At 35.5% G+C, this 26,851-nt stretch overlaps 1 protein-coding gene across 1 annotated transcript in view; it reads left to right on the forward strand.

Annotated features, from left to right (window-relative positions):
- CTNNA3 (catenin alpha 3) overlaps window positions 1-26,851 on the forward strand; it is a 1,168,431-nt gene that overhangs the window by 834,222 nt on the left and 307,358 nt on the right. The window contains exon 11 of the mRNA XM_036438342.2: window positions 20,955-21,155. Within this exon, the coding sequence (XP_036294235.1) occupies window positions 20,955-21,155 (201 nt within the window). The remainder of the gene's footprint in view (window positions 1-20,954; window positions 21,156-26,851) is intronic.

Below are 26,851 nucleotides of genomic sequence, written 5' to 3' on the forward strand. Positions count from 1 at the left end.
TCTCAAAGTGTAGCTTGAAGGAAAGAATAGACCGATTATATCAAACAGTATAATTTAGCTGTGAAGATTTAATACAAGGAGATTATCTTTCCACTTTTTTTAAACCTTCACTTTCATATTTTAAAATTCTACTTTGGCAGATAAAGTGGAGCTTATTATTGATTGTGGGTATCTGGACATGGACAATTGCAATCAGACATAAATCTCTCGAGGAAAGACCTTGTGTTCTGTTATTACGAATCAGTACTCTTCATTATGCGACATCCAGGGGCTGACATTTCTGCCTAACCTTCTAGATAATGGAGTTACATGGCTATTTAATCGCTTAAGGAAATATAAAGAATCCTAAGATTACACTGCCATGCCTTTGTAAATCATACATTAGTGGTGTTAAGATGCAAGAGGAGGCCGTTTCAAGCTTTATAGCTTGCACCAGCCTCATAATTAATGGTTATTACCATTTGACTGTTGTTTGTTTTAGAAAAGTGACAAAATGTGAAAAGTGCTAATCCTCAGCTATGATTAAGTCTGTTTTGAGTCAGTGAGAAAAACTTGGAAGAAATTCAAAAGAAATGTTTGAAATTATTGTAATTGTCTAGAAATGTAAGGCAGTTTTCTTTTTATTGAGTGTGGAAATTAACTATGTGACCTTCTAGAGTAGGACTTTTCTAACTGAAATGTGATACAAATCACCAGGGTGTCTTTTTAAAATGCAGAGTCTGATTCAGTAAGTCTGGGATGAGGCCCGACATGCTGCATATCCCGCTAACACGTGCTCAAGTGATGTTCACGGTGCTGCCCAACAGACCAGACATTAGGAACTGGAACAGACCTTAGAGATTTGTACCCTATGCTCTATGGGGAATCCTAAATTTTGAGTAATGATATGAAATTGTGACCTGGCAGTGTGGGTCAGTGGTTGAATACTGACCTCTAAACCAAGGAGGTCACTGTTCTACTCCTGGTCAGGGCACAGACTCAGGTTGCAGACTCAATCCCCAGTAGGAGGCGTGCAGGAAGCATCTGATCAATGATTCTCTCTCATCATTGATGTTGCTATTTCTCTATCCCTCTCACTTCCTCTTAGAAATCTCCCTCCCTCCTTCTCATATCAGTGGTTCTCAACCTTTCTAATGCCGTGACCCTTTAATACAGTTCCTCATTTTGTGGTGACCCCCAACCATAAAATTATTTTTGTTGCTACTTCATACCTGTAATTTTGCTGATGTTAATGAATCATAATGTAAATATCTGTGTTTTCCAATGGTCTTAGGCTCTACAGCAGTGGTTCTCAACCTGTGGATCCTGGCCCACAGGTTGAGAACTGCTAGTAGGTTTCCTTTTTCCCTCATTCTGTATGATTCACATTTATTCAAATGATATCTCCGTCTCATAGCCTCTTCACTTCCATTGATCTTTATCTTAAACATTATTGTAGCCGTTTATTCCAGTGGTCAATCTAAATAGGTATGGCTTCCAAATTGTTAATGTTAGTCTCACCTTTTCTCTTAGCTAGGGCTTGTATAACAATTTATTAGACATCTTCACTTATTGGCACATGTGTATGGATATCTTAAAATCAATATGCCCAAACAAGATTTCCTGATTTCCCTTCTAAATTCACTCTTCTTCTAATCTTACGCATTTAATTTAATAGTGATTCTGTTTACTCACTGCAAGCCAATCCATCAGGTAACAAAAAGATCAGCAGGAGAAATAGGGCTATGCTATATAATTGGGGAAGAGTATAATGTGTTTGAAACTTGAGTTATTATTTTGATACATCTTAGTGTTCCCATGCCAAGATTTATTAATAAACAGACAAGTACAGCAGGCATGACCTGGGAAGGGAAGGCTTAGAGGTTTAGAGCTCTCAGCAATGAGAATCAGGATCACTCCATGCAATGGTGTCTAGATTACCAGAGATGTTGGCTCAAAATTAGGGTAATGTAGTATGGATGATTGTGAATATAATTGAGACAATTGTGAGTCTTGGTTATAGCCTAAAAGTAATTACATCAATTACATCAATGCAGGCTGTAATTCATCTTACAAAGTTTCACGTGTTAAGCTACCCAGAAAACAAGACCAACTAGGTTCCCAGGAAAGCCATTTCCACCCGTAATGAATTTACTGTAAAAAAACAAGTGATTGAGTGGTACAACAGGTGGGCTGTAGCAGATACTGTGTGGTACTCCATTCTCTTTAGAAACTATGCAGTGTACCCATGCCACTAGGAATATCAGTTGCCGATGGCTCATGTCTATGACCTTCACTAAAAGTCACCTGTCACCATAGAAAACATGTTGCCCAAAGTTATGCCACCTCCTAAGTGGTAGTCTTCAGTTAGTGACTGCCTTATATTCATATGAATATATATTACCTCTTTGCTTCAATTTGGGAATATCCTTATAGGCTCCAGAGTTTCTTAGAGTATCATTTACGAGGTCAGTGGTTCAAGTTTTTCGTTTTGCACAGTTATGTCTTCCTCGTTTTCTTTAATGAAACTTCTTGGAGAACTCAAGAAATCTGCCTGCAGGTTTTCCTGTTCAGCAGTGTCTCAAATACTAGCATTATTCTTAATTGATGACATCTTATAAATGCTCATTAAATGAAATTATGAATTCCTTATTTATTTAAAAAAATCACAGCAGAGTAATGATCATAAGCCAATCAATGAAACTCTCTCATCATTGATATTTCTCTCTCTCTCTCCCTCCCTTTCCCTTCCTCTGTGAAATCAATAATAAAAATATATTTTAAGAAAAATAAATGAGAATTTTCTATAACTTAACTCTTGGTTTTAGTTGTATTTTTATAAGTTTTTGAATATGACCTATTACAACGTTAAAGGGGAAACTATCCATCTTTTATTTTGTTTTGCTATTTTATAAATAAACCAAATGACCCTTCAGTAAATCTAGCTAGAAGGCAGGGATCTATTATATGTTTATGGTCTCACTGCTATCAAAATTATCCTTTGACTTCTGGATTTCCCAAAGTGTTCTTACGTCAAATTCCACAAAAATCAAACTTGATCGTGTATTTCATATTTATGACTGCACCAGTGTGTTTAGCTATACTATTTTATTGTGGTTATGTTATCTCTCCTGTTTTCCCCAAAGTAACCACTAAACTTAGAAGCACCCTAAGTTTATTCCTGGCCCTTTTATATATTTCTTGTGGCATGTAGGAAATTCTGTGCAGAATTTAGATTGAAGGGGGTCAGATGAGGTGAGGTGATCGTTCAGAAGCATATTAAGTAGGTCAGGAGCATGAAGCAAAGTTAGGGCAACATAAATTTTCATATCCAGAACATTTCCTTTTGGCCTCTTCTCATTATTCACATTTCCCCAGGGATTTCCCATTTGAAGCTGCCCTCATTAACCATGTTTCTGGAAACAAGTTAACTAGCTGGTATGTGAGAGACACCTAGGATACCCAGAACATGTCAATAGAAGCATATTTGATACAATCAAAATTAGGTTGGTAGATTAACTCCAGAAATTACTTAATTTTATTTTGGAATAATGTGCTCATTTTTTAAAAAAAGAGAAAAGCAATGCATTCAGAGATTAATTTGTATATTCTATTTCCAGTTAGGGGTCAGGAGTCCATTGGAAGTGTTTATTCCTCAGATTTGTCAGGAGTGTGAGATATGTGTGCTTACTGCCTGCTCATATAGATAAGAAATAGCAAGGAGAACTTTCTGATGGGAATATATCTCCCTCTCCAGCCTATAAATTATATATTCATTTTCAGCTGGGTTACCACACTGTTCTTTTAATGTACTCATTAAACATCAGAATTAGAGTCATTGACATTTCAGTTTGAATTTTTTTAAAATCTAAACATTGTTTTCCAAGGCCATTTTCAAAGAGTAAGAGTATTATTGAAAGAATAACTGAGGAGTGGGAAGCATATGTATATAGCAGCAAATTTTTATGTTAAACCCAGGTTGTATACTTTTAATAGCTTAAAAACAATTAAACTTCGAGGTTTGGAAGAAGAGATATTAGAAAATGAAATTTTAAAAAAGTACACTGAAGAGAATTGTCCACTTTACAGTTTCCCCCCTGATCCTTTGTGCCAGTGAGAATGATCTGGGTGACCCCTCTGTTCTGTCTGGTGGACCTTCTATTTTATTATTGAAAGAAGACAATGCTTTATTAAGAGAAATAAGTGGTTTAATGAACTATAATTTTACATTTGAAGAAGAAAAAAACATTTTAAAAATGAGAAATATGAACAAAATGAAATTTTAAAAGTAACTTAAAAGTGTTAGAATGGAACAGCAAATAATGAGTGAAAATACTTATTATATGTGAAAGTTGTTAGAATGGGCTTTTAGCTTCAAACAAAAATATAACTAATATCAAAATCACACCCAATTAAAGAACTAAGAGAGAGAAGGAATATTTAAGTATTAGGAGTTATCTAAAAAGCAGCAATGTTCCAAAAGTTTCTTTAATTATCCTTCCTGTTGTTAATGCTAGGTATTCCTCCCACAGTGTGTGACACTGTATATAAGCAGGTGCATCCATTTGATATTGCACAGGCTGCTTCAGAAGTGGAGTGAGTGGTGAAATGGCAGTAAATGCCAGTGATATATGTTCTTTAGATGTGCTTTGGGTAGAGTTGAGAGTAGGTAATAAAAATGATGAATTGACTCAAATCTTGCTTTCCTTTTTCTTTCTTTTTAAGCACAGTTGTTTAAATCCCCTATATGGCTGGAATACATGCATGTTTAAGAAAGCATTCTGCTTAAAGTAGTTGGGTGTTTTGCATAATCATATAAATCTGTTAGCTGATATTTAATATTGTTGGAAAGTCAGATCATAGATATTTATTATTATCAGAGGGGTCTTCTAAAAAATAAATTTATACTTGTTTAACAAAACAGAGCAACTTAGAGACTTCTAGATAAATTCCTTTGAAAAATTTTGTTCAGAGAGCTCTTACTAGTAAACCTTAAGAAAACAAAGCATATCACTGCAATCTATTTTTGCTATGAGAAAGATGTACAGTTATTTCACTGCCTAGTCCTGGACACTTATGTATATAATTATTTATAATGACATGATTATACTAGAGTAGTAACATCAGGAAATGGTTTAAAATAAAAGCCCTTCAGTCAGACTTTCTGGTTCAACTTCAGCTCTACCATTTATTACTAACATTAAAACTATAAATGGGTTATATTTACTTTTGTTTCCTTTTAAGAGAATGAGGATAATAACAGTAATTATTTTATGTTATTTATATGATTAAAGGAGATGACTATGTCAACAATATACATTGTGTTATTTGTATTGTATACATGGCAAAAGTAGGTTTACAGTTGAGAGTATGCAAAACAGTTTACTCATATTATTATACATTAATTATTGATTATTTCCATATGAACAACATATGTGTATGTATGTATATGTATTCAACATACAAGTACTGAAGTCTAAGTTTAAATTATAACTATACTGGCTTTTTCTTCCTATAGTCTCAAGTTTAAATGCCCAAAACAAGTTTCTACAAAAAACAGATTTCCATAGATTTTTAATTTTTCCCTGTCACAGTGGAAATCCAGACAACAACAAGCATATAAAACATTTATATTACATGAGTAGTGGAAAGTAAACCCTTCAATGGATATGAAACCCCACAGTATTTTGTATCCTACTCCCATTCTCAGTGGCAATGAAGAGTGCCTAAATGTAAAAAAATAAAAGAATAAGGAGCAACTCCTACCTCTTTAAAACGGTGATTCTCAAAATGGGAAGCAGCCCTCCTTTGAGGGTCAAGAAGATGCATATAATTGGAAAACATTCCTCAGAGTTATTCTCAAATGTTCTCAGCTACTTTTCTGTCTGGATTGATTGCCCCTAGGTATCCTTTAAAAAAATGTTTTTATTGCTTTCAGAGGAGAGAGAGAGAGAGAGAGAGAGAGAGAGAGAGAGAGAGAGAGAGAGAGAGAGAGAGAGAGAGAGAGAGAGAGAGAAACATCAATGATAAGAGAGAATCATTGAACAATTGCCTCCTGAATGCCCCCTACTGGGGACTGAGCCCACAACCTCGCCATGTGCCCTGACTGGGAATCCAACCATGACCTACTGCTGCTTTATAGGTCAATATTTAAAATACTTAACGACTGAGCAACACCAGCTGGGCACTATCCTTTTCCCCCTCTTTATGGAGAGATGATACTGCTGCTAGCACTTACAGAGAAATCTGATTTCGCCTCCCCAAACCATAATGCTGGATAAATGTCTCATTCTACTGTGTAGTAAAAACTAAGAGTTAAAATGTCTATCTAGGTTAACAAGGCAGTCTGAAAACATGTTACTTTCAATATGTAACCAACACAGAATTGGTGATAAGTATGGCTGGGAGGGACATATATAACAAACCCAATCAGCAATGGTTTTACCAAGAAAGCAGAGCTATAGCAAATTAGGAAGTCTGAGGGTTGCGTTTGAAGTCTGTTTTTTTAAGGAACATCTTGAAACAGAAAAAAAGCACAACCTTGTAAGCCAGTGTAGCACAAAACAGGAACACAAGGTATCTGAGTCCAGTTCGTTATGTACTGCTCCAGTGTGGAGCGCTGCAAAAGCATAGAGAATGCAGATGGGAGTGTTACAAGGAGAAAATGTTCCAGAGATATTTATGTGGCTTTGAGTTGGGGGAATGTTTGGGAGTTCCTGCACATGACTGGAAAGACATATCACCTCCTCGCGGAGGTCAAAAAGTAGCAAACCCTTGAAAATAGACACACTATTTAATCAGTTATAATATTACTTACAGCTCATCCCATTACACATTTTTTTATTTTAAAATAATTTTTTTATTAATTGAAATAATAACAATAAAATTTATTGAGTATATAGAATATGCCAGACATCAAAAAAATTATTTAATGTAAGTTACATAACTTAGCACCACAACCCTAGGTTTTGTTTAATGATGAACATTCTATCAAAAATTTTATTAGCTCTAAACTAGAGCTGTGTACAAGGAGTGAGACCCATGGGTATTTGACCCAAAAACTGTTTTTCATCCCTATAAAGTTATCAAAATGTGTACAAAGATGGTTCTCCATCATAATGTTAAATCCAAATTGGTGATACCATTGAAACATGGCCCTTTAGACAATTGCCTACCTCTTCCATATGTCATTTACATACTAAGAAAAAGGTAGATGTTTACACAATCCCATCCGTCTTAGCCTGGTGGTAGAGCATCACTCCTATTTCCTCCCTTTGAATATTCTCCCCCCCCCTTTTTTTTTTTTTTTTTTTTTACAGATATGAATTGTTTTCTCTAACCACTTTATTTAAATGTATTCATAAGTTACTCTCTAAAATAACATATTGTTGCTCTTTGTTTATTTTAGTACATTTTAATTTATATAGTTGTCTCTCAATGGACCATAACCTTTAAGACAGCCAACACATTTAAAAATATTATTACTGTTTACCTTAACATCATTAAAGTGCCGATGGTCAGGCTGGCAGACAGAAGTGATTAGGGGCAATCAGGTAGGCAGGTGAACAGTTGGGAGCCAGCAGTCCTGGATTGTGAGAGAGATGTTTGACTGCCCGTTTAGGCCTAATCACAGGGATCGGGCCTAAACAGGCAGTCGGACATCCCCCGAGGGGTCCCAGATTGGAGAGAGTGCAGGTTGGGCTGAAAGACACTCTCCTCCCAGTCAGTGCACAAATTTTGTGCACCGAGCCTCTAGTGTTATATAATGTTGGATTGGTGATTATCTTCTTATATTTCCTGATTTTCAGTAACATTAAATATAGTATGAAAGAATAATAGAAAGATGTTTTTAAGATGAATTCTCCTCAGGTACTTCACACTCATTTGAGATTAAATCAGTCACCTTTTAGTTTAGATTGTTTTAATTACATATTACTTTATCTGTACTTCCAAACTGAGTAAACTGTATGTACATTCTCCATTAAATTTTTTTTCATTTTTTGGCATTTATCCAAACTACTGGTATCAATAAATTAGTAGATAATAGTAGAGGAAAAGCTTTTTAAGTAGGGAAAAGTCTTTTTGACATTGGTCTAGGCAACAACTTTGTGGCTATCACTCACAAATCATAGGCAACAAAAGCAAAAATATATACATGAGATTGCATCGAACTAAAAATCTTCTTAGCAAAAGAAAGAGTAAAGAGATGGTCTGTGAAATGGTAGAAAATATTTGTGAACCACACATCTAATAAGGGAAAAAATAACATTTAAAACATATCAGGATCTCAAACAACTCAACAGCAAGAAAACCAATAACCACATTTAAATATGGTCATATAACCTGAATAAACATTACTTAAGAGAAGGTTTACAAATGGCCAACATATATATGAACCTGATATGAACCTGAAGGACATTATTCTAAGTGCAATAAGCTGGATAGAGAAAAACAAATATAAACTGCATAGGGTAACTTAAATGTGGAATCTAAAAAAATAGGAAAAAAATTGAATTCAGAAGCAAAGAGTGGGACAGTGGTTACAAAGGGCTGGTGTGTGGTAAATGGGGAGATGTTGGCAAGAGTATACAAAGTTGCAATAAGTTTAGAGAGATAATGAACAGGCAGGGTGTTTATAGTTAACAACACTGTATTGAACACAGAAAAGCTGCTGAGAGAGTAAATTATTGCTACTATTATCATATTCAAAAGTGACAACTATGTGAAGAGATGATCTGTTAATTACCTTCACTGTAGTAATCATTTTACTTTTTATATTGATATGTCTATAAATCCTCATGTTGTACACCTTAAATATATACACATTTTATTAAAATATATAAATTAAAAAGATAATAATAAAGAATAATTTTTTAATAATTAAAAATGATAGGTTGAGCTATTCTATTTACTACTAGAAAAATAGAAATACCAATTTAGGAATGGGACTAACTTGCCAAAGTAAAAAAAATAATATAAACAGTAAATAATTTTTTTTTATTTACAGCAATCTCAGAGGCTATAACCTTATTTACTCCATTTTATTAATGAAGAAATTAACACTTAGGGATATCACTTTTTCCAAGTTTATAGAACTACTAGAGGCCTGGTGCATGAAATTTGTGCACAGGTACAGTCTCTAGGCCTGGTCTGCAATCAGGGCCATCTTCTCTGGCTGCCCACAGGCAGTCCTGCCCACGCCACCCCCATCCCTCAGTTCTCCATTCACTATTGGGTAATCAGAGCCTGCTGGCCTGGAAAGGGACTAAGAGGTAGTTAGTGTGCCTCACAGTGACTGGTCGAGTGGTCATTCCGCCATTAGGGTCAATTTGCATATTTAATTTATTGCTGATTTATCAGGGACGATCTTTTCCATACATGTACTGTGTGCCAAAATTATGATGCAATGTAGGATCCCATGCATTTGAATTTACTTGATTGTCAAAGTCAAGCTTTGTGTTTATCATTTGGGGTATAACATCTTAACCTTCTGTGTGTTTATTTTTATTAAAATTATATTGTTATTTAAGGGATCAATTTCTTTTTTAAAATGTTGAAAACTCACTAGAGAAAAAAGATACTAGAGGCAACCTAAAGCAAGAAAGGTAAATAAATCAGAACCCATGGACTCATAGCATTAAGAAAATATTCCTAGCCAATTTTAACTTGGGTGTTTTATTGATGTGTACAAATACCATAGGGGAATAAAATTTATGCCAGCTTTCCAAAATGTATGAGGAGAGCATGGGTAATTATAGTTCCTCAAATTTATCATTTTATAGCTATCTTGAAGGAACAAGGTAGACTGCTGACCCTAAAATAGTGAGATAAAAACCACCAGTATGAATGGAAATTGCTATTTGCAGCTCAACAAACATGATTGGAAAAGGAAATAAAATGGAAAAGGCAACAAAATGAAAATTAAAGAAAAACTAAATTAGACCAGATGTTGTGAATCTGTTTTTCATGCAGAGATGCTTAAATGCAGGGAATGGCCTCCCAGGCAAGGTTGCTGAGATAATAACACTGAATTTGTTCAGGATGGTTTGACTAGATGGTCTGATGGTGGAGATTTAGAACTAAAAGGAAACTAAGCTGTGTAGGTCAATGGGGCTCTTTGCTTTTAAAAAAAAAAGTCTCATATATTGTATTTATTCAAGATCTTGAACAAAGATGATATTTCTTTGGCTTTATTTTTTTTTACCATTAGCATAAAAATACAACAGGCACACAACATGTTCTGTTTCACATTTTAATCAATCTTTTAAACAGCTTACCTCCCATTATTACCAGCAGTTGTTATCATGTTACCTTTCTCTCTTGATTTTATTATCATGGCCTTGTTATAGTATCTCCACTGGCTTCCCCTACTGTGATCCTTATTACATGGATGTTTGTTCTGTGTGTTACTGTCTATCATCATGTTTGAATCTTGGCAAAAATTTTTTTCTATTCAATAAATACAATACCTTGTAGACAGATTGCACTAGTCTCATACACCATTGCAATTGTTGGACATCTGACTGCTGTTCATGCCAATTTTCATTCTGGAAGATTCTGTGTGAGATAAAAACTTGCTCTTGAGTGAAGAGTTAGGAAATAAAAGAACTATTTTATTTTAAAAATCTTTAAATAGGAAGTTTTAAGCTTTTTGTGCCTCTTTTTTCTGAAATTGAATAGAGCATGAACTAAGGTGTCCAGTCTGAAAGGACATGGATTGTGCTTTGCAAGCCATAAAAGAAGTAACTAAAAACAATTAAAATGTGCAAAGAAAAAAATATATAAATAATTAAAAAATCTAATAAAATAATATTTATATATTGTTGTATAAAAAACTCTCCCAAAAAAGTAGTTTTTGGTAACTTTTTTTAGTTTTTATCAGACATCACTCTAGCAATGAGTCCCACAGGTATCAGCTAGTTGTGTTTAAAATTTCATAATAGGAGACATCAGAAATTGTTGTACATATATTTATCATTTGGTGATTGCTCATAAATACTTTTCATCTGTCACAGGAAAATTTAAAAAATATATCTCTTTTTTTAGTTAGGTATTAATAGAACTTCCACAGCATTTGCATTAACTAGGTTCATTTACAAGTTGTTAATACATGTAATCAACTCTAAATATCACTTTCACATGGATAGATAACTTATAAGTAAGGTGAAAAACTTTATAATCATTCTCTTGAAATTTTATTCCTGACAATTTCATTTAGTTATCTCAATACTTTTAAAGTAAAGTTTGGTGAACTGCACTGTTAATTGTTCATGCTTGAATACATCCTATGTATTTTAGAGAAAAAGTATTTACATGCTGGAGGCCTGATGTATGGATTTGTGCACCAGTGGCGTCCCTCAGCCTGGCCTGTGGCCTCTTGTAATCCAGTTCTCCTCAGGGGATGTCAGAATGCCAGTTTTAGCTCAGTCCCCACAGGCGAGGCCGAGGGACCTTCAGCAGTGCACAAATCTGTGCACCGGGCCTCTAGTCTATAATAATAATAATAATAACCTATGGCTGTCATGACCTAAATGACCAGAGGGACGACCAGTCACCAGGAAATGCATGAAGCACCTCTTGGTCCCTCCCCTGTGGCCCACAGGCTCCTATCACAGCAAGGCTAGTGGTAGGCAGGTGGGCAGGGTGGCAGGGGGTGGGTGTGATGAGGTGGGTGAAGCAACAGCAGATCAGGTAGGCAGGCAGAGATAGTTAGGGGAAATGAGGCAGGCAGGCAGGCAGAGAGGTTAGGGGCAATCAGGCAGGCAGGCAGGTGAGCAGTTAGGAGCCAATGGTCCCAGATTGCGAGAGGGATGTTCGACCGCTGGTTTAAACCAGCGGTCAGACATCCCTAAGAGGTCCCCAGTTGGAGAGAGTGCAGGTTGGACTGAGGGAATCCCCCTCCCCATGCACAAATTTTATGCGCCAGGGGCCTCGAGTATGCCTATAAGATCTTTGGTTAATCTCTTCCCACCCTCCTGCCTCCCCCCTTTCCCTCTGAGATGTTTACTGTCTCTTTAATATCTAAATAAATCCATGTTTATTTAATAAAATTTTGGATCCTGTGTATGTTTTTAGAGTTAGATTAGAAAATGAATAAGAGTATAAAAAATACATAGAGCATCAAGTAAAAGTAAATTTTTCAGAGAAAAATTGCTAATGATTGATGAAATTAGCATCTAGTTCAGAAATTTTAGAATGACTGAGAAGCATCTATTAGGGAATCTTCTAGAGAGGTTTGTGAAAATGTCAGTAGAAACTCCATGGGAAGATAAAAGATAAGCACAGAGTATAAAAATTTGAGTTGGGATGTAGTTTATTGAGTTTCCTGAAAGGATTGTTCCTATATATTTTAAGCAGTGTCTTTTATCATTCACTTTTTAATTGTCTTTTGATTTTGCTCTATAATTACATATAATTTTGTAGGGAGTTCCATATTTTTAGGAATAATCATGTTGATCCATAATATTTTGTGAATGACATTGATTTGAGACTAAGAAATCATACCTTGAAATTGCTTTTAACCTCATGAATCTCTTTGTCATTTTTGTGGTAAATTCCAGATTTTGATAGGTTCCTTGAAAGTATCACTAATGAAACCAAGAAAGAAAATTTATCTACTGGAGAGAGACTATGAGTTTTTATTTTTACATCTGAGAACAAAATTAAGGGGAAAATAAATTTCTATGAAAGGACAATATTACTGAGTTTAAAATAAATTCATTGACTGAGGAAATGAACTTCCCTAAGGCATTTATATAATAACAGTCTTGCCAATACCGGTTTGGCTCAGTGGTAGAGCCAGTCTGCAGACTGACAGGTCCCAGGTTCACTTCCAGTCAAGGGCATGTACATTGGTTTCGGGCACATCCCCGGTGGGGGGTGTGCAGAAGGTGGCTGGTCGATGTTTCTCTCTCATCGACATTTCTAGCTCTCTATCCTTCTTTCTTCCTCTCTGTAAAAAATCAATAAAATATATATATATTTTAATAACAGTCTTGCCCCTTTTAATTGTTAGCCTTTTCTTTTCATGTATAAAGATACTGTATTTTAGAAGGAAATTGAAATAATTGAACTGCATACTTAATGTTGTGGGGAAACAAAATATAAATAAAATTTTCCAGGTTACAAACAACTCATTTATTTTTAATTTTATGCATTCATTTAAAATTGTATGTATTTTATTCTTTGTGATTTCTGTTCTACTATATGTACCATATACCTCAAGAAGGCACTTAAAATAGTGCCATGATTTTCTTTCTTTTTTAAAAAAAAAATGTTTTTAATGATTTTTTCTTTCTATTTTTGTTTTTAGAGAGAGAGAGATGGGGAGGGAGAAAGAGAAACATTGATCTGCTGCCTCCTGCACTCTACTGTGGATTGAGCCTGCAACCAGGGTATGTGCCCAGAGTAGGAATCTAACTGTGACTTCTTCATTCATGGATTGATGCTCAACCACTGAGCCACACCAGGATTTTATTTTTTTATTCATGTCCCCCAAAATACAAATGTTTATAATTCAATACCCAAGTTATTCTGTATTTTCAATCCTAAATAAGTAATAGCACCCAAGCAAATACCGACTAGTTTTTTACAAGAGTTTTCAGCAACAGAGGCATTCAACATTAGCATCCAGTGTGCGAAATGGAATGGTTTTATTGCTTAATATGGGAGAATTGCTCACTACTGTCTGTTCCCGCTGACAGTCCTGATGTTCACTCTGGTAATATCCTCAAAGCTATTAAAAAAAAAAAAAAATCTCTGGGCTTTGATATTAGATGTTAATAGGTTCTTGGTCTATGGGAGAGGAAGCAATGAGACAATTAACATGGAAAAGCTCAGTCAGAGAAAAGTCTAAGGTTGCATGAGGATGACTGAGATTTGGTTTATTTTTTCTGTTTATTTGTCAAGATAAGGACAGCATAAAATGTTCTGTTAACCTAGACTTGCTTCTACACCATAATAGTAAGAAGTGAGGCATAAAACTTCGTTAATTTTTTCTTCTATGACCATCTCTCCAGTGAAATCTCTAGAAAGCTTTCGGTTTCCTTTGACTATGTTGGCTCCATTCAGATCCAGAATTTACTAGACCATTGTTCTTGAGAGCTTTGTGTAATTAAAACTAACTTTCTAACTCTGCATAGATGATAACTCATGCCCAATTAAAATTTGTGTGAAAACTTTTAATACTATATATATATATATATATATATATATATATATATACCAATATATATATATACCAATATATATATATATATATATATATATATATATATATATGGCTAAATGATAAGTGTCTGACCAGTTGCTATGACATACACTGACCACCAGGGGCAGACACCCAATGTAGGAACTGCCGTGATGCACACTGGCCATTTACAGTGAAATAGCACCATGGACCTGGTGCTCACAAAACAAGTGGGACACAGGTCTTGCCACCACCCTGGAGGGACAGCCCACCAAATCGAAGCTGACACTGCTGAGACCCCATGGTGCAAAATACGGCTCACAGCCCAGCCCAGAAATGGTAGCTGTGGACTCTGTGGACGCTGTGGACACTGTGTAATGACATCACATAGCAACGCCTAGTCCTCTCCCTAGCGACTAGTCTCTGCAGTTTCTTCAACCTAGGAATATGACTTGTTTTATAGCAAAGTGAAAACATTTTACACTTTAACCAAATGACTGTGAAGCATTTTTCTCTGCCTCATCTCGTTTGATCCTCACAGAAGTCCTGGAATAGGTAGATAGGAGACTCAGTGGAATCCTCTTTTCATTAGCTGGAAATCAGAGATTTAGAAACCTTAGAAACTTGACCCAACTGAAAAGAACTAAGAAATGGTGGACCTTGAAAAGGACTTCAGGTTTTTTCACTGCACAGAATATAGTCAAACTCTGCTGCAGTTAAACATTTTACCCTTTGTTCTCCCTGCATGATCTACAATAATAATCTGTTTCATGTTGATATTTATTGCTGTGTTGCTAACAATTACCTGAAAGAGAAGTTGGGGTGCTTCACTGGGCTGGAAAAAGTTTAGCTAAATCGGAAAGCAGGTCTAATTAAGCAAGATATATATATACCAGATTATGACCACTGACCACCCCATCAGTACTTTGTTGGGCCACCTTTTTCCTTCAATACTGCAGCAATTCTTCTTGGAATTGACTCCATGAGATTTTGAAAGGTGATGTGTGGAATCTGACACCATGCCTGATGGATAGCACTGTCCAGTTCTGTGAGATTTGATGGTTATGGAACCAGCTGCCTGATGGCTCTTTTAACTTTGTCCCACAAATGCTCAATTGGATTGAGATCTGGTGATTGTGGGGCCACCTAAGCAAGGTGAAGTTTCCCTCATGTTCTTGAAACCACTCCTGCACAATATGAGCACCGTGGCATGGCGCATTGTCTTGTTGGAAGAAGCCATCTCCTTTGGGATACACCATCAACATGATAGGATGAACTTCATCAGCAACGATACTTAGGTATGTTGTGCTATTCAGACGTTATTCCACATGAATAAAAGGGCCCAAATCATGCCAGAAATACATGCCCCAAGTCATAACACTGCCCCCACCAGCTTGAAGGGTTGTATTCATGCAAGTGGGGTGTATGTATTCATGCTGTTTCTGTGAAATTTTCACTCTGCCATCTGCATGATGCAACTGGAAACGCGATTCATCGGACCACATTATTTTTTTCCAATGCTCAACTGTCCAATCCTTGTGTTCCTGTGTGAATTGGAGACATTTTATCTTGGTAACTGCAGACAGCAAAGGTGTTCGAACTGGTCTTCGGCTTCCATATCCCATATGATGCAGTGTACGGCTAATTAGCCTACAAACTTTAGGTGGTGTGTGTGCATGTGTGTGTATGTGACTAATATATATATATATATATATATATATATATATATATATATATATAACTAAGTTGACTCATGCAAACGCAATACATGTAAAACTCTTGCTGGCGTCAATTACACATGTGTGTTTAAATCTGTCATTGTCTATAGTGAATTTGGTTGACACTTTATAGAGAAAGGGTGAATAGCAATATTAAAATATTTCTTCTAATTAATTTCCTTTCAATGTGCACAAATTCATCCACCAGGACACTGGTATAATTATATAGATCTTTTGTGCAACTTTATAAACTTTAGAAAATGTTTAAGCCTACAAGGTACCTTTTTAAACTTAAACATCACATATCTGTATATCTTCTACAATATATTGATGTTTCTGCTCAGATCTCTTGCTTATATTAACAGAGTTTATTGTTTTCTTACTATTGAGTTTTAAGATTTTTTGTGTGTGTGTGTATTTTGGATACCAGCCCTTTAGGTGTGTTTCAGAAATATTTTTTCCAGGTCTGTTGCTTGTCTTTTCATTCTCTTGAGCAAAAATCTTTTTTTTTATTTGTTTTTCTGTTTATTTATTTGTTAGGTTTTTGTTTTTTATGAAGTTCCTAGTTTTCTTCTTCCCCCCCCCCCCATTACTTATGCTTTCAGAGTTGTATTTAGAAAATCACTTTCAAATTCAAGTTATCTAAAATATTTTCCAAGGAGCTTTATAGTTTTGCCTTTTACATTTAGGTCTATGATTCCACGTGCAATTTTTGCTTTACACTTTCTCACATAAGTAGAAATAAAACACTTGGAATATTAGAAGCTTCTAAGTCAAAGCACACAGTCAAAGAATAATTTTCCAAAGTGAAAGCAAACTTTAGGAAATTTAAGGTGAGCATGTGTCAAAATTCATTGTTAATAGCCACCAAGATAATAATGCTTGTTAAGAAAAATTGGATAAAGAAAGAATGGTTAAATAAAATTTCTAATTTAGAAACAAAACTGATAGATGTCCTACAGAACAATGAAAAATGTAACCTTTGGAATAATCTTTTCTATAAAAGTCATCCCATCTCTACCATATAATAATTCATTTGCATTTCTATGTGACAAGACTCACAGGCTATCAGTTTTAAGAACAAAATGAGCATCTACTCTTACAGAATTGTAAAATATTCTAACCAGCGATAAATAGCAAGTGGGACAAAGGCTCATTCTCCTGGAAAATTAGGAATCTGCCAGGTACAGCTGATTCACAGTGTCCTCCCAGCAGCATGTGCAAAAGATAAGCAGTCATACCTTTGGTCTCTTTCTGAGCGTTTGATAAAATGTCTTAACTACTTCACAGAAGGACCTGTTACTAGAGCTTATATAAGACATCCTGAAAGAAATATGAAGGCTTCAGTTATTGTCTTTTTGTGGTTTTTATTTCTATAGGTTTGTGTCTGCATAAGTACTATAGAGTTCCTATGCATATGGGGTGGAAAAGAATTAGTTTGGTAATAGAAATCTTGAACTTTATTATTTTTTTGGATCATTGTCATAAATAGATCAGTAGAGTTTGAGCTGATTAAAGTCCAATGACAAATAAAAAGCTTATAGTGCAGGGAAAATGGGCATACTTTTGGGATAAAGGTGAATAAAACTTCACTAAAATGACCAAATAATGATAATTTTGATTGTTGTATTTTGGGAAGATTAAAAGACAATGAAAGAAATAATTATTTCTATTTACTAGCTTGTAAACCCTTTGCAGACACATTTTGCTTTATCTTTGATATCAGTTACATTTTCTAACAGTATTACTTAGGTTCAGAAAAGGGAAAATTTTAATAATGTCAAAAAGGGGTGATGAATATTAGTTTTACATTAGCAACATGCATGCTCTTATTCTCAGGATAGCACTTGCTGAGATTTTTATGTAGTAGGATATCAGTTAATTTGGAGACCAATCATCATGATCAATTATTGGTTGCTCAGTCTGAAGCAATAACCACACACACTTCTATAAGATCAATATAAAAAGAACAAAAACAACCCTTGCTATGTTTTCATTCTCTGGTTCAAATAATAGAATAAATTGCTGAGCATGTATATATTTTTTTCTATAAAAGAGGTAAATAATCAATTTATGGTTATTGAATATTCTTTGTATATCTTTTTCTGTGTAAAATTCACCAGAAAAAGAATAGTTTGTGACAGATATGATTTCACCTTCAATTAAACAGAAATCACATAGTTTATAAGATAATTAATCTTTAAAGAATGAGCATTGTGTTTTTTCCCCCTAAGTATCTTTTCACTTTTATAGGACCAAGCAAAATTAACTCTGCAACCTAAAATTAATCACCTTAATTTATGGTTAACCAATGTTGTACTTATTAAAAAAAAACTTACCAACATACTTGGGAAATAACAGCTTCTTAATGTGTCATAAAAGTGCACATCTGTGGACTTTTAAAAAACTCATGATTGTTATGCCTCCCACATTTAAACTTGTACTTCAGTTCCAGGGGAAATATGATGGTAATGATACCCAGGCACTTTCTGTTGAGAAGGGATCCTGCCTGGGTTTATTATATGCCTTAATGACACATTCATAACTGAATGCTGCTGATTAGGTTAAATTAGAGTGAAATTATAACAATGGTTTTCAGTGTTCAATCTTTAATCAAATGACCTGGCTGTCCTTGCTATGGGCCAAGTGGACTATGTAAGGTCACAGAGATGTGTCTACTCATGTACATAACTCATGATTTACGATGTAGACAAAATAATTTACTGTTCTCAGATGTGTCTTATTAGAGGAATTCATTCACTCAACAAACATTCTTGTTAGTTTAAGAGGTGCCGTGTAATGTATTAGAGACTACATGGGCTACTCCAAGCAACAAGATAAAATTACTGTACTCCCATATATTCCATAGTGCACTAGAGAATTTTCATGAATATATCATTAAAATATGGAAAAAAGATCTAATGGAAACATATGGACTGTTTCATGGGAATCCCAAACAACATTGAACAAAAGTTGTCGTAAGTCAGCATGCATTTTCTGAGGAAGGAACATTTTACTAGTATTTTGAAAGAATAGTTGAAGTTGATGAATTAGACCAAAAGGGATTAACAGTTGTGATATGATATATAATAGAAAATATATATATTTGGTATTCATCCCATTTTGGATACAGAGCTAGTAAAATCCTTGGACTTTGCTAAGTGCTGAAAGCCTTGAGGTTTCTTTTCTTATGTTAATGAGATGATAGTGGACCAAGAATGGGGGCCTGTTGTTGCCTGAGGAACCATCCATAGAGAGGTGGAGAGGAGGGGGCTGGAGGTTGAATTAACTCTATCTATGTAGTGAAGCCTCCATAGGGAGGTAAAAAGACTGTATTCAGAGAGCTGCTGGTTGGGGGACACATGGAGATGTGGGGAAAGTGGTGTGCCTGGAGCCTGAAGAGGGTGTGGAAACTCCATACTCTCTCCTTATACTTTGGTCTAAGCATCTCCCATCTGACTGTTCCTGAGTTATAAAAGTTAAATCTAATAAGTAAAATGTTTCTCTGTGAGATGTTTTAACAAGTTAGTAAAACCCAAAGGAGGGAGTGATGGGAATCTCTGATTTATAGACAGTCAGAAGTAAGGTAACAAACTGGGCTTGGGACTGGGGTCTGAAGTAAAGGATGGAGGAGAAGTCTTGTGGAAGCTGATGCTATCTCTGGTAGAGCTTGTCAGTACTGAGTTGAATTGTAGGATACCTAAGTAGTGTCCAGAAAATTGTTTGTTGGAGTTTGGAAACAACTCCCCCCCCCCTCCCCCGGCACACATACACACACACACACACACACACACACACACACACACACAGAAATTGGGTCCAGGAAAGAAAAAGAACAGTCTATCTAGGTCAAGACTCTAATATGCCCCCAGGAACAGAGGCATTTGAGAACATGGTGGACTTGGGAAATCATAAAATAAATATGACTGAAGCATAAGAGGCCTAGAGAGGAATGATAGTCATCAGGTCTCAGAAAGTCACCAGGGACCATATTATTTGGTCTTTGGGATTTTATGCTTCTACCCATTACAAGAAAGGTATGACACCACAAAGAAATATTGCAATAGCTTTGTGAATGTCTGTCCCCTGGGGGAAAGATGGAAGTTAACAATATGGTCTGAAATTAGAAAGGCCTTTTTGTTGTAGTTGTTTTCTAGTATGTTTTTAAGTCATAGAGTCCTTAAGGATTTTGAGTGGGGATTCATTTGAATATGCTAAGAGCCAAACACTAATTCTTTTAATATTCTTTTAATTTCTTACAAACTGCCCAGGTTTAATGATAAGTCCCCATATTTGTTCAGTTTCTCTCATTAGTTTTATTAGGAGTATTAATCACTTAATATACCATGAAAACAGTGTTATCCTAAGAATTCTACTGTCTTCATGCCCTCATCAAGCAAAGAGGGAAGAAGCAGTGGAGGTCAAGGAGATACTCTTCAGAGCGGACACTTTCTCAGGGATTCTCTTGCCTCAAGCCAGTCTTTTCAAAGTCCCCTTTTTGCCTAAGTGTTTTCACAGACTTAGTGAGCTTGCTACTTTACAATTTAAAAATTATATATTTCATATGTTTGTTATTTATTAATTTTAAGATTTCTGTAGTTGTGTTAAATTTCATTGTACATCAATAAAGATAAGTTGAATAGAATTCCCTAGTTTTATTTTGCTATATATTTAGGACAACTGAAAATTTTAGAGTTTTATAACCTCTATAGTGTTGCTTTTAATCAGATTAAGTATTCTATTATTATACTTTTTTTTTTTTAATTAGAAACTCCTTAATTTCCACCCACAAAGCACTTAAATGTAAAACCAAATCTACTGGAACTATAATAGAACTTAAAATAATATATAATCTATAAAAATTGCTGATAAAAATGTAAAATTCTGTATTTTACAAATTTTGCTGTGAAAGAGCTAGGAGCAAAATTATGTCTATATATTTTCTTCCTGATTGTCTCTGTCCTCCATTCCAATGTGCGTCACATCTGAGTCAGAATTAAATTATAATATGCTACATTTGTGTGATTAAAAAAATACTGACAAAAGTATTTTGATCTATTTACTTACAGAGAGCCACATCTTAGAAGATGTCAACAAATGTATCATAGCCCTGAGAGACCAGGATGCTGACAATTTAGACCGAGCTGCTGGTGCTATCAGAGGGCGGGCAGCAAGAGTGGCTCACATTGTCTCTGGGGAAATGGACAGTTATGAGCCAGGGGCTTATACCGAAGGTGTGATGAGAAACGTTAACTTCCTGACAAATACCGGTAAGTCCCAGTCATCAAGATTAGCTGTGCTGGTTCTGATATTTGAATCTACGCAGTTACCATTTATTCATACAATAGAAGCCTCAGCCTGTGTTGGTTGCTTCGGAATAGATTGCTCTACTATCTCATAGGTGCTTGCATCCTGTGGTTTGAAAATTATTTCTGTGGTTTGAATATGGTTACTGGGGAAAAGAGCAGGCCGTAACCACTTATGCATGTTTATTAATGCCAGAGCTGTTGGGAGATATATTGAGGCCAGATGTGATATGTTTATAATCATTTTCAAACCCTCTTTTGACTGCCTCATCAGTACCCCCGGGTTTTTGTTTACATTACTCAAACAGAGCAAGCTTATCCTAGGTTTCCAGAGAAATGCTCTCCATCTTCACTTTTTTTCTTTCACATAATCTTCTTTGATTAGTTAAGAAAAATGAAATGAGGATTTTGTTTGGGTTGTAGCACTCCCTTTTTTTGAATCACTCAGCAAAATGGCATTCTTAGCTTTAGCACTACTGTTAACATTTCTCTAAGAAGCTTACAGAAGCATTTGAAGTAATGTAAATTTAGAAACAATGGATATAATTGGAATGAAGGCAATTAACTATATTTGTAAGTCATCATGGCAGAAATTTCTCCTGTGAAAACTCCTTGTGATTGGTAAAGGCCACATGTTGAATTTTTCTTATTAACTACCTCTTAACTCTAGGGCTGTGATCCGCAAACTATGGCTCTCGAGCCACATGGGCCTCTTTGGCCCCTTGAGTGTGGTTCTTCCACAAAATACCATGGCCTGGGCAAGTCTGCTTTGAAGAAGTGGCATTAGAAGAAGTTTAAGTTTAAGAAATGTGGCTCTCAAAAGAAATTTCAATCATTATACTGTTGATAATTGGCTCTGTTGACTAATGAGTTTGCTGACCACTGCTTTAGGGTAATGTTACACCCATGATTCCTATAACATTTGAGATCTCATACTTAAACTAGAGGCCTGGTGCACGGATTCTTGCACAGGTGGGGTCTCTGGCCGGCAATCAGGGCCATTGATGATGAGGGAGGTTGGCTGTGAGGAGGAGCCACAAGAGGTTGGCCAGCCAGGGGGATGGGCTGTGGGAGGTTGGCTGGGAGGAGGGGCCTAGGGATGTTGGCCAGGGAGAGGGGCCATGAGAGGTTGGCCAGCCAGGGGGGAGGGGCTGCAGGAGGTTGGCTGGCAGTGGTAGGTTGGCTGTGGGAGCACACTGACCACTGCATTGAGCATCTATCCTGTTGGTCAGTGCATGTCATAGTGACCAGTCGACTGGTCATTTGGTCGTTTGGTAGCTTAGGCTTTTATATATATATGGATCATCATTCCTTCTTAGAGAATTGTTCTTTATGACATGCAAAGGGCATATTACATTTGAAAACTATGTACATTGTGTAGTAGAAGTGATGGGAGGGATGAAGATGGGTAATTTTGTAGGGGCTGGGGGCTGGGAGAAAGATGTACCTTGAAATGAATGAACTAGGAGAAACATATCAAGAGTTGAATAACCTTCTTTGGGACTAGTTCGGAAGAGGTATACCACAAGGGAAGCTTAGCAAGGTTTGTAGAGAACTGGCTAGTGTTAGTCTTTTTCTTGCATGTTGATGCAAAAAAATTATTCATGACTCTTGGCACATAATTTTCTGATTATCTTATAAAAATATTTATAAAATAATAAAACACTAAAGATATGCTAAGGAAAGATGAATGATGTGCATCTGAAACACTTTAAGTTATATATCTATATCAATTCCACGCAAGGCACTGGGGTTGCAAATACATCACATGGTAGTTGCTTTAGCAATGAGATGATTGTGTAATGGAAGGTAAGCATCACTTTTGTAAACTAAATTTAACTAATTCCTTCTTGTGGGTCAAAATCAAGTATAGAATTACCTGATTTTCCCCCTATTGAGAATGAAATTATAAGTAAAAAACAAACAAACAAACAAACAAAAACAAAACAAAACAAAAAAACAAACAAAAGAATGGTTATATCAGGGGTTCTTTTTTCAGCCAAGTTCAAGTTTCTTGCAGAAAGTTGGGTCAGTAAGGTCTACCAGGATTTTACCTATATCTTGCCTCTGTCTGTTTGTAATTTTATTAGTAACATTTTGTCAATACACTCCTATAGTCACAATGTCTGTAGGAGGTACCAAGTGTATGGTTGTATTCTCCAAAGGATTGAGTCTGTATCTGCCACATGCAAAGAAGTGGAAACAAAATCCCAAAGTGTACAGAATGTGAAGTGTGTTGTGAGAACACTGTCTTCAGAATCAATTCTTATGATCTGAAATCAGAAAGGTATTTATACATTTAATTACAAGCTTGTCAACAATGCTATGATTTATAATGACCTTACAAAATAACTAACCAATATGGCCACATCATCACTCAATCAGAAGAGAGAGAAGTATTGTTTATTTGCATGTAACTTCAATTAAAATTCCCCTGTAAATTTTGTCCTGTTCCAGAAGTATCATAAATATAGAAAAAGCCTGGGTTAATCTGTATAAGTCACACCTCATTATTAATATAGAAATGTAGTTTAATGACTTTCCAATTTTTGTCATTTTAGTTTTCAGATAATTTTTTGCTTATATATATATATAAAAAAAAAACTTCTCTTTTTTGTTTTATATGTCTGAATCCAACTTTTCTCCAAACACCTTTCCTTGAAATTTATCAAAAGCACATCCCACTAAAGGGAATTCTGAGCAACAAAGTAGATGAAAATGCTAATTAAATCAGTTTGATCTTAAACAAAGCCTCTATATGGGAGCGTTTCTCTCCCCCATAGAGATATTGTCTAGGAAACATGCTTCCAACTATTCTATTCTCCACAATTAACAGAAGATGTTCATCTTTGTTCACATCTGCTAAACACTGGGGCTTATTATTTATAAATAGGCATTAAATTAAGTAATTAAAATGTCATGTTTTATGTTTTGAAATCTTAACAGTTCACATTTTAGCAACTGAATTAAGTGTGTGGACTATTTTTCTTTTTCTTTCTCTTATCCAATTTTCAGGTCTTAACATTTTGTCTTACCCCTGCTTCCTGAAAATAACTTAATAAGGAGCTGTTGTGAACTCGTTTTACTACTGAGACCTCTTTATCTTTGCAAAATTTGTCGGGAAGTAGTCATCAATGGTGAAAATGGAATCTTACTTACCTAAACCACCAGGAATATTTTTGGAACATTGCACCTTAGATTTCAATCAGACTTTGTGGTTCATTAGCATTTCAAAATGTGATAATCTTCTAAGTTTTCTCAGCATTAAAAAGCAGAGTTGCTCTGTTACATTTTGGGAATTTTTTATTGTTCATAAGTCATAGCAGTTGGCTTTAAGTGAAATGTAAGCAACATCTGGAATGCTGCATTTCATTCAGACAGAAGCATAATATTGTAACCTCCATGTGAAATTCTCTATTCTTCCTAATTCTTTGCTGATACTAAGCTCTTTCACCTGTTAGGAGATCCTGATGGGAGAGAGAGAATATATTGGCTTTTTTGTTAAATAATAAACCTTGATTGCAGGGTGAAGGCTTCGTTGCTGCATTTTTTTCCCCTACCCCAGAAGCTGTATTTTTTTTTTAATTTATCTTTATTGACTTTAGAGAGGAGGGAAGAGGAAAAGAGAGATAGATATATCAATGATGAGAAAGGATCATTGATTGGCTGCCTCCTGCACATCCCCTACTGGGGATCAAGCCTGCAACTCAGGCATGTGCCCTTGATTGGAATTGAACCTGGGACCTTCAGTCTACAGGCCAACGCTCTATCCACTGAGCCAAACCAGATAAGGCTAGAAGTTATATTCTTAACATCTATTTCAGGTTTTTTCTCATTAGGTTGGGGAAAAACGTAAACCAATAGTGGACTCGCATATTTTTTTGTGAGTGATTTATAGACTCTATCAATTTCAGAAATTAACAGGCACAAAAGCATCTGTTGCAAACCTCCAAACCTGACCCGGTTTCAATGTCAGCCAGGCTTGTGGACCAAAACAGAACACGCACATAAAGGAACCTGACCAAAACTTCCTGGTTGCATGCACCATTGGCAGCTGGTAGTAGTGGCAAATAAAAGGTCATTCATTAAGTGCTCATTTAGGCCCATCTGGAAAGTATATACCCAGAATTCTCTTCCTATCAGGTAGAGAATAGTCATATATTGGGTCGGCAACTAAGTAATTGCTGGTTTCACACACATATGGCTTCAGTTGAATTTTTAGGTTTGCAGACATAGTACAAATGTAAAACACATTTTGTTATTTGATAGTTGGCTATTCAGCTGTTAATCAGTAAAAAAAAGTTTTTTTATCTGTTTTGTAGTTTTCGTTTGGCGTTCGTTGAAAAATGGAAAATCAAAAGGAACATTTTCGTCATATTTTGCTTTTTTATTTCCGCAAAGGGAAAAACGCATCGCAAGCTCATAAAAAGTTATGTGCTGTTTATGGTGACGAAGCCTTAAAAGAACGGCAGTGTCAAAATTGGTTTGCCAAATTTCGTTCTGGTGATTTTTCACTCAAAGATGAAAAACGCTCTGGTCATCCAGTTGAAGTTGATGACGCCCTAATCAAAGCAATAATCAATTCGGACTGTCACAGTACAACACGTGAGATTGCAGAGAAGCTTCATGTATCACATACATGCATTGAAAATCACTTAAAACAACTTGGCTATGTTCAAAAACTCGATACATGGGTTCCTCGCGAACTGAAAGAATCATAGTTAACGCAACGCATTAGCAGCTGCGATTTGCTAAAGAAACGTAATGAAAATGATCCATTTTTAAAACGACTGATAACTGGCGATGAAAAATGGGTTGTTTACAACAATATCAAGCAGAAAAGATCGTGGAGCAGGCCAGGTGAACCAACTCAAATAACATCAAAAGCTGATATTCATCAAAAGAAGGTTTTGTTATCAGTTTGGTGGGATTACAAAGGAATTGTCTACTTTGAACTCTTAGCACCCAACCGAACGATCAATTCTGATGTCTACATTGAACAACTAATGAAATTAAACAATGCAGTTGAAGAAAAGCGGCCCGAATTGACAAATCGAAAAGGTGTTGTATTCCATCATGACAATGCAAGGCCACACACATCTTTGGTCACTCGGCAAAAATTAATGGAGCTTGGTTGGGATGTTTTGCCACATCCACCATATAGTCCTGACCTTGCACGATCTGATTACTTTTTGTTTCGATCTTTACAAAACTCCTTGAATGGTAAAAATTTCAATAATGATGATGATGTCAAATCGTACCTGATTCAGTTTTTTGCTAATAAAAACCAGAAGTTTTTTGAACGTGGGATTATGATGCTGCCTGAAAGATGGCAAGAGGTCATTGATCAAAATGGGCAATACATTACAGAATGAAGTTATTTAGTTCCATGAAAAAATTGTCTTTGATTTTCTTTAAAAAATCCGCAATTACTTAGCTGCCGACCCAATAGTTGGTATTTTTATTTTTATTTTTAAAGGCAAATGATACTTTTGGGAAAAAATTTATAGCCAACACATATTTCTTAAAATTTGTTGTAAAATTCTTCTGCAACCAGTTTAAATAACAGATAATAGAACTTTAAGATGAATTTCACTTGAAAATAATTTTAAAACTGTAATAGTCAATAAAATTACAATCAATTCTCTTTCACTTATTAT

Source organism: Pipistrellus kuhlii, unplaced genomic scaffold, assembly GCF_014108245.1.
Source record: "Pipistrellus kuhlii isolate mPipKuh1 unplaced genomic scaffold, mPipKuh1.p scaffold_m20_p_15, whole genome shotgun sequence".
In the NCBI taxonomy this organism is placed as follows: Eukaryota; Metazoa; Chordata; class Mammalia; order Chiroptera; family Vespertilionidae; genus Pipistrellus; species Pipistrellus kuhlii.